General features: G+C 36.2%; 3 protein-coding genes across 3 annotated transcripts in view; 2 read left to right on the forward strand and 1 right to left on the reverse strand.

Annotated features, from left to right (window-relative positions):
- Positions 1–193: 193 nt before the first annotated feature.
- Positions 194–2,852, forward strand: RO3G_07106 (uncharacterized protein; the record flags this gene model as incomplete). Its single annotated transcript, XM_067661696.1, has 5 exons — positions 194–224; positions 291–818; positions 978–1,505; positions 1,599–1,744; positions 1,896–2,852. 5 exons carry the CDS (start codon positions 194–196, stop codon positions 2,850–2,852), a joined length of 2,190 nt encoding a protein of 729 aa, XP_067517797.1.
- A 309-nt stretch (positions 2,853–3,161) lies between these two features.
- RO3G_07107 (uncharacterized protein) lies at positions 3,162–4,300 on the reverse strand (the record flags this gene model as incomplete). Its single annotated transcript, XM_067661697.1, has 4 exons — positions 3,162–3,178; positions 3,288–3,504; positions 3,557–3,835; positions 3,896–4,300. The coding sequence occupies 4 exons, from the start codon at positions 4,298–4,300 to the stop codon at positions 3,162–3,164; spliced, it is 918 nt and encodes a 305-aa protein (XP_067517798.1).
- Positions 4,301–8,834: 4,534 nt separating this feature from the next.
- Positions 8,835–9,153, forward strand: part of RO3G_07108 (uncharacterized protein) — a gene marked incomplete at both ends in the record, with an annotated part of 510 nt that continues 191 nt past the window's right edge. The window contains one exon of the mRNA XM_067661698.1: positions 8,835–9,087. Within this exon, the coding sequence (XP_067517799.1) occupies positions 8,835–9,087 (253 nt within the window). The remainder of the gene's footprint in view (positions 9,088–9,153) is intronic.

Below are 9,153 nucleotides of genomic sequence, written 5' to 3' on the forward strand. Positions count from 1 at the left end.
GTAGTTCACTTACATTTAGATAATCTTTTTACTGACGCGTTAAATATGCATAGATGAATCAGAAAAGGTCCAAGAAATTGATGCCAATAATGAGATGATTGAAGCAAATAAAAGCGATTCTGATGATGATAGTGCAGAAGACGTTTCAAATTGGGAAGTGAAGGAAAATGATGAAGTGAATGTATCTGATAGTATGGATATTGTTGAATTTGATATGCCTCAAGGTAATTATTTCCTAAAAGTAGATTGCTATTATAAAGAATAGATTACTTACATTATTAATTTTTTAGTTGAAATCAAGGGATTCCAAAATGATGTTGTTGCTTTTATTGCTGTCTTCTTGACCTATTTCCAGTTATTTTTCATATCAGAATATGCTGCTGAAATAGTAATGAAATTTGCCAATGATCTTGCTCTTCTCTTAAACCATCAACCAATTTTTCCCGCAAAATTGGATACCATGCGTAACGCTGTTGGAATTGATTATACTTACAAGGGCATGTTTCGCCTTGTTGTCTGTCCCGAATGTCATACCTTGTACCAGCCTGAAGAAGTACACTGTGATTCGAAGTGCACCTTTTCTGAATTTCGTATCACCTGTAATGCTTCACTCTTCAAGCCTGTTACTATTGGTGCAAGCAAAATGTACGCCAACAAGGTCTCTGCATTCAATTCCATCAAGTATGCCTTGACTGTGATGTTCTCACGACCAGGCTTTGAATCAGCAATTGAAGCATGGCGCTATCGTACTCGTCATAACAACACCATGTATGATATCTATGATGGTCAACTTTGGAATGAATTCAAAGATAGAGATGGTAATGTATTTACCAGTCAAGCTAGATCCCTCCTATTCACTTTGAATGTCGATTGGTTTCAATCTTCAAAAAGAACCGTGTATTCTGTTGGTGCTGTCTACTTGACGATAAATAATCTTCCAAGATCCATCCGATATAAAAAAGAAAATATCATCTTAGTTTGTGTTATTCCTGGTCCCAAAGAACCCAAGGACACACAAATCAACAACTATTTACAAGTTTTGGTAAATGATCTGAAGGAACTTTACTACGATGACTTCTTTACCTGTACGGCTGAATCTCCTAACGTGCCTGTCCCAGTTCGTGCTGCTCTGTTCTTGATTGCTTGCGATATTCCTGCTAGCCGAAAGGTTAGTGGGTTTACTTCATTCAATGCCACTGTACCTTGTAACAAGTGCTCAACAGCATTTCCTGCTCGTTATAATACTCATTTTCAACGTGATTTTTCTTTTGGTCTTGAAGATATTGATGCTTGGTCACTTCGTACCAGTATTGAAAACCGTTATCATGCAAAAAATTGGAAAGAAGCAACCACCAAGAGACAAAGAGCCGACTTGGAACAGAAGTTTGGTACTCGGTTCTCTGCCTTACATGATTTGGAATACCTTGATCTTGTTCGTTGTACTGCCATTGATCCAATGCATGGCCTTTTCCTTGGAACAGCAAAGAAAATGGTTAAAATATGGCGTACAACTATTTGTGACCTTACCCATGAATTATACCTGACTGATGCTGACTTGAAAGAAATGCAAAAAAAAGCAAATGATATTATATTGCCAGCACAGTACACGCCAATCAATCAGAAAATTGCCAGCGATTTCTCTGACTTAAAGGCTGATGAATGGAGAACCTGGTGCCTTGCTCTTTCTCCTCTTTTGCTCAAGTCTCCTCTTCCAGTCCGTCATAAGGAAAATTGGGCAAAGTTTGTACAGGCCTGTCATATCGTGTCGTCCATGCATTACCCAAAATGAAGCCACGATAGCACACAAGCTATTCCATGAGTTTGTCCTTGGTGTTGCTGAATTGTATGGTCCAGAGATGGTCACTCCAAATATGCATCTTCATCTACATTTAAAGGACTCCATCCAAGACTTTGGTCCAATCTATGCATTTTGGTTATATGGCTTCGAGAGACTTAATGGTGACATTAAGAAGATGACAGTAAACCACAAGACAGCGTTCGAAGTTACGTACATGAAGAAGTTCCTTTCTGTTGTACATTATGGTGACTACATCCGTAATTTACCACAAGGAATTAAACAGAACCCAGTGATGATGTCTTCCTTTGGTTACTTGTCACCGACACCTTCTGATTCCCTTGTTGCTTCATCTGTTTCAACCAGCTTTGATTTCAGCTTATTTGTCAGTGCTCCTCTACGTTTGAATGATACCTTCACTGGTGCTGAAATTCTACCTCCTGATACGCAAGCTTCTTCTAGACACAAAGTTAGTGTTAATAGGTTGACTCGAGCCCATTATGGTTACCTTCTTGCCTTTTACAGGCTTGTATATACTGATCGAACATTCGCAAGTGCGCTTATTCCAGAAGATCTTGATGACTTATCTACGATGGTGCTCCCCGATATTTCTCTTTTCTCTGAAATTGAAATTCTTGGGCAAACATATCGATCAAAAGCATCACGTACTACTCGTGGTTGTTATATTGAAGTGGCTTGCAATTCTGCTGTTCCTGGAAAAGAACCTGAAATGCGGATTGGTCAGGTGCAGTATTATTTTAGCCATCAGCTTCAAATGAAGAAAACTATGATGCCAAATGGTCGGGTCTTTGCCCCAAATGCTTTTGATGAACACCTCTTTGCTTTTGTACGTTGGTATAATGCTCCTCTTCATCCTTTTCGAGGATTTGAATGTCTTGGTGCCGCGTATTACCATAACTCTTTTCGACCAGCTGGTTCAGACTGTATTCTTCCAGTATCGCGTATCTTTACTTGTGTTGCTATGAAGCAAGGTTATCCTGATAATCATGTTGTCTTTTTACTCTCCCAAGAAAAACCATTGGTTTGTAAAATATAAAAAAATAAAGTAAAAGTAAAAGTAAAAAAAAAAAATTAAAATTTAAAAATCCAAACACCGCGTTTCTTTATATTTTTTTAATTTATTTTACAAGTTTTTTTTTGTTTTTAAAATAGCAAGTTGCCTTCATCCAACTCCATTTCGGAACCAAAAGCCCAAGCGATACCCTCTTCAGTTATATTTTCTTTCTTTATGAAGTCAGGAACAGGCAGCGAACATTTTCTTTGTATACGAGGAAGAAACTGGATGCTGCTATTTCCAGTTCTTTGCCTCTTTGCTTTCTCACTTGCTATCTGATCATCCAAAAGCTTAAAGAATTCGGTACACTAAATATTAAATAATTAGCCGATTGCGCTTAAAAGATACTAATTAAACTTACAGCAGGTGATCTGTACGTTGGTACTCGAACTTCAAAATAATCGACGGTTTTCTTACACAAGACAGACATGCGTTCCTTTTCGGTAAAAGGAGTTGTTCTGTCTGGATTTCGCTCCAGAAGAACTTCTTCCACCTTGTCCATTGTATCGCTACTGTACATGTCTTCTTCTTCAGACATGTATTGCTGTTGAAGCAAGTGCTCACAGTTGGGATAATTGTTATAAACGCCTTGGTCCTTGTATTGCTCGTATATAGCCTTACGAGCTCTTGTTTTCTAAAAAAGCAAAGTCAGTTTATACGATTACAATAATTTATGTAGCACTTACAGCACTTCTACGAGTGACTTTTGCTGCTTTTCGTTTTCTTATAAACTCTTCAACTGGATCTACCTCTTCACCAGTGGATATCCCGACCTTTTTTGTATAATACTGGCGCTCGAGGTACTTGCGTAAATCGCGGTTGTTTGTATTTTTATATGAATAATGACTATTCACATAATCTTGCAATAATTTGAATACTTTTTGATTTTCAGTAGACTTTAGAGGCTTTTCAAGAACGTATTGAGACGATGGCGGCAGGTTGTTGTAGTGATTTCTCACAGCATCCTATATTTCAGAGAAAATTGATTAGTACATTTGTTTAATATTGAATTTTAATGTTCTTACTTTTACAGCAGTAGCAATTGGCTTTGCGCCTTTGCCTGATTCTGCTTCAAGCTCATCGTATGCTTCTTTGAGCTTTCTGTATGCCATTTGCAAGGCCAGCTTTTCCTCTTGCTCTTTTCGAAGCATCTCCTTCAAATCATAGTTTTCTTTTCTTATCTCCATATAAATAGAAAAAGAAAGAGATGCTTCATCAGTCTCCATATCTTCGGCTTGGCGCATTCGCTTCTGGACATGGGTCATAGGAGGAAAACCAGGCCTAGGATAGGCAAAGCTATCGGGAATGGCATCGCTTGAAGCAAGCTCAGGAACAACAACACGCAAAGGAACAGCGATTGGTTGCCCAACAGAGTTAGAACCACGAGTATTGGCAGGAGCAGGGTTGAATTGAATAACGCGATCAGACATAGTGTTGTAAAAGTACTTTGAAATAAAGATAAATGAGCTTGGCATCAAAATTGAATCTTCCTTAAATACTATCGCGTTTACAATGAAACTCAGTCTAACTATACCAAAAAAAAATATTTAAAAGATTTCCTTTTCGAAATCTTGTTCCTTTTTTTTTTCTTTTTCTTCAGCAATTTCCTTTTTCAACATCGCTCCGGTTATCTCAAGGTAAGTAAAAAAAAAAAAAAAAAAGAAAAAGAAAACTTTGGTTCTAATGTGCTGTAGTAGATACCCATACATGTACTCATGGCTGCTGTAGTTCCTTTGGTCATTTATGTATCTTTTCAAAAGATAAATACATTCATAGCTTTCAATAATCTTTATTAAAAGTAAAATTTAGATCTCTTTAGTTCGTGGCTGAACCTTTATGAATGTCTTGGCATCCTGTTTTGTTAACAAAAGAGCTTTAAGGTAAAGAAGTTGAGTACATCATGGTTTACTTTTATTAATATTTTATTTTATACAACTTTAGACGCTTTGGCTTCTGTTGTTTCCTGCTGTCTCCAATCTCTTACTGCTTTGGATCCTCGTTACTACTGGCTCGCTTTTATTTATGGGCTTTATTTACTACGCTCTTTTGTTTGCTGCTTCTATGGTAAAGGTAAGTGCATTTTCCACAATTTTTTTTTAAATAAAATTTTTTATTTCATCGTTTTCATGGATCTCCTTCTCGTTTTCCTTCCTCCCCTACCCTTTTGTAATACTGGAATGAACCAATAATATGTAATCAATATGGCAATAAAGCCCCAAAATAAATGAATAAAACTACATTTTTAACCAATAATACCGTATTTTAAGCCTATTGTATTTCCTAATGTAAATCATCCAAAGCTAAATATAGCCGTAATAAGCCAATAAGAAAGCATTGCTAAAGAGCAACAGACGAATAAGGAAGTATTTCGAAAAGTAACAAGCCAATAAAGAAGTTGTATTAAAGAGAAACACAAGCATGTAAGGCCCAATAGAAAGACGTTTGCTTGTACTTCGTTGTTAAAAAAAGAATGAAGCGGCGCGTTGTCAAACAGTAATACTTGGTTATCGAGGTACGATAGTTAACATTCAACGTAAACGAGCTCAACTGGACATACCGCAATAATTATGCATAATTCATTATAAATCCCGACTAACTAAAGTATACCTGATAGCTATCATACTCCATAGATAACAATTACACTACCTCAAAAAATTGTTCATTTTGAACCGCCTTTTACACATTTCGTACTGAATCTGCTTCGCATAATCCCCAGTCAGCGCTCAGCACAAACCATTATGAAACACTGCTTCTCAGCTATTTACTACACTGTAAGCATATCACGTGCTATGCGTAAATGCTGGAAAATATCCAATCAAAAATCAAAATCAAAATGAACAATTTTTTGGGTTTTTTTGAATATGAACTAAATTTACGCCTATGTTCCCAAATAACATAGGACTAACTCGTGACTGCTATCATAATTTTTACCCGTGACTACTTCTGCTATTCCAAGGCAGCCCTGGTCGATTTTGGTTTTTTTTGCTTTCCCATTGTAATCTCTCATTGCTCCATCTCGACATTTCAAGTAATGGTAAATTGCGAAATTTCAGAAACCCAACGAAATGCAATTATTTCTGCTTTAAGAAGAGGAAAGTCGTACGATGCTATCAGTAACGAGTTACATGTTTCTAAAGGGTCTATTTCGAACATTGCGAAAGAAGTAGACCATCACTCCGTATTGCAAGCAGGTCAACCCAAGAAACTTAACATATACGACGCGCGCCTTGTATTGCGGAGGTTCAATGCTAGTGTGTACAAGACCGGAGAGCACGCTGCCAGAGACTTAAGTGGCTTAGGTTCGGATATTTGCAGCCAGACCGTGCGAAACCCTCTTAAAAGCTCCGAATTTCAATTTCGACGAAAACCAACAGCTCTTCCTTTAACGCATTCTTCCCAAAAGGCGCTCCTTCAGTTTGCCAAGAAGCATATAGGTTGGATAGAGGAAGCCTGGACTTTAGTAGTCTTTAGCGACGAAACAAAAATCAATCGCTTGGGTTCAGATGGTAAACAATGGACTTGAGTACAAGAAGGAAGGCCTCTGCAGGATCACAACGCCAACCAAACTTATGAGCATGGAGGCGGTAGTATACTACTTTGGAGCTGTTTGACAGCAAACGGAGTTGGATATATCACTCAAGTGCTCGGAGGTTTAGATTCAGAGCTGTATTGCAATATTATGACGGAGGATATGCTCTCTTCATTAGAAGAATACGATATGTCAAAGGATGACATTATATTTCAACATGATAACAATCCAAAGCATACATCTAGACTAACACAAAAATGGTTCGTAGATAACAAGGTGCAGCTACTGGATTGGACAGCATATTCACCCGACTTAAATCCTATAGAGAATTTATGGAATTACTTAAAAGTCCGGCTGTATGCTTATGAAACTGCACTCTTAAGTATGAAAGAACTATTTGAACGGGTTGCAGATATTTGGTACAATGAAATTACAAAGGAATACTGCGAGCAGTTCGTATGCAGCATGCCGCAAAGACTACAACTTGTTTTAAAAGAAAAGGGCGGTGAGATTAATTATTAGCTAATAAAATAAAAAATGTCGACAAAAACCCAAAAAATTGTTCATTTTGATTTTGATTTTTGATTGGATATTTTCCAGCATTTACGCATAGCACGTGATATGCTTACAGTGTAGTAAATAGCTGAGAAGCAGTGTTTCATAATGGTTTGTGCTGAGCGCTGACTGGGGATTATGCGAAGCAGATTCAGTACGAAATGTGTAAAAGGCGGTTCAAAATGAACAATTTTTTGAGGTAGTGTATGTGCAGTGTCGCACTGCAAATAATCGTTCCAATTGGATAAAGCATATCGCAAGATTGAACATTTTTTGGCTAACAGATATTTATGGGTTTTGGAGAAAAATGTAACTTTCGTTGTATTGATTATTTTTGAATTTTGAAAAAAGATTTAGGTGCGAAAAAAATAAAGAAATTTAACGATATTTTTGTTTTTTTTGTAGCGTAAGTATTTATAAAGTTATTCATGTTTTAAAAAAGTGTCTGTTTTTTTTACAGATGATCTTTTTTTGGTAAGCCTGTTCCCCTCTACTGTTGAAAGACCGATGTCTTCTTTTTTTATTTTTGAGGGCAAAATGCGGAAATCAAAAGCAATTTGCGATTATTTTGTTCAGAAGAATACATATTAGGAAGGTAGTCTATGATTTTTAGCTTAGGTCATTACAAACGTGTTACAGAACGTAACAAAATAGTCGTGTTTGGGAAAAAAAAATGGCCTGGTAAAAAAAAAGACTAAGTTAAAAAAAAAGACGAAGTTAAAAAAAAAGAAAAGAAAAGAGTATAGCTATAAAAAGTTCATTGTTCAAATGAAAACAATCATCTAACAACAAGTACACTTCATAGAAATGCAAACTACTTTTACATTATAAAAAAAGAATACGTGTATATTCTAAAAGAATAGAAAAATAAAGAAGCTCTGCTAACATTTTGTTACAAGGCAGTTATAATTAACAAATACATACAAAACGTTTTTGTTTATCAAGTAAATAGATTGTTTTATTATTTTTTATGACAAATATTGTAAAAGAATATATGTTTTTTAAGCTTATACTAGTTCATTACTTACTTTATGTTTGCACATGAGTATAATTTGCCATTAGCCATTAGCCATTAGCCATTAGAGATGTGAGCAATGGCAACTTTCTTTACCAAAAATAACTTTTCAGTAACAAGCAACAATATAAGTCTGTTATTCTTATAGTTTTATCGTATTGGAAAGAACAACTTTGCTCATGAGGTTCATGTTCGTCATCCGAATGTGTCCCATTAGGAATTCCTAATGTAAGAAAAAAAAAAGAAACCAACATTAGACTTGGTTGCTATTATTTTTTTTCATAAACTTACATTTGACCAGAACTTGGGCTTTCTTTTTTATCTTTTGTACCGTGAGCATCTAGTGTATTCCATGAAACAAAACCAGGGAAAAAAAAGTTACTTTAAGCACCGACTTTGTTTTTTGAAATTTAACATGTTTTTTTTTATCAGGCACGTTTTCTCTTTCTACCTATTTTTTTGCTATTTCCAAATTTAAAAACTATAAACAACATGAACAACTTCAACGCTACCAAAATTGTTTGCACCTGTTCTGAATGCATCAAACACCCCAATGGATATAGAATGCTTGCAAAGAGAACTGTAAGAGGCCATGTACTTATCGACAGAGTTAGAAACAGAGGTTTTTTTTTTATTTTTCAACAGAAATACAGCCGTGCTAATGTTAAAAAAAAACAGAATCAAGAAGAGCAAATGAAACTAATGACCACGAGGAGGAAACCATTGAATACTCTTCAGCAATTCCTGAACCAGAAAGTGAAGGTATATTATTAGTCAACAAAGCATTTTATATAAGAAAGTTTTTATTCATTGAATTCTATTTTGCAATCTGGTAGATGGAATGAGCATTGACGAAGAGGAAAGAATGAGTGATGAACAGCAGCTTCGTCACATTTTGCTGTTGTTCATTGTGCTTTTTCAAGCAAAGCACCTCTCGGTGAAAGCCGGTGAAGACTTGTTGGCCTTTCTTTCCTTCTTTGTTCGTACTCGTGGCCATGGCATGGAGATTCCTACAAAGATCTCCACTGCTCGTAACATGGTTAATTATTCCTCTGCCAGTAGTGGTGTCTCCCGTTTTCTTGTCTGCTCTCTTTGTAGAAGTGTTTACGACACAGGAAGTTTGCATACCCGGCAATGCCCTTTTATTAGGTTTGCGAACAATCCTCACAGACAAGAGCACCCAT

Source organism: Rhizopus delemar, genomic scaffold (genome assembly GCF_000149305.1).
Source record: "Rhizopus delemar RA 99-880 supercont3.5 genomic scaffold, whole genome shotgun sequence".
In the NCBI taxonomy this organism is placed as follows: domain Eukaryota; kingdom Fungi; phylum Mucoromycota; class Mucoromycetes; order Mucorales; family Rhizopodaceae; genus Rhizopus; species Rhizopus delemar.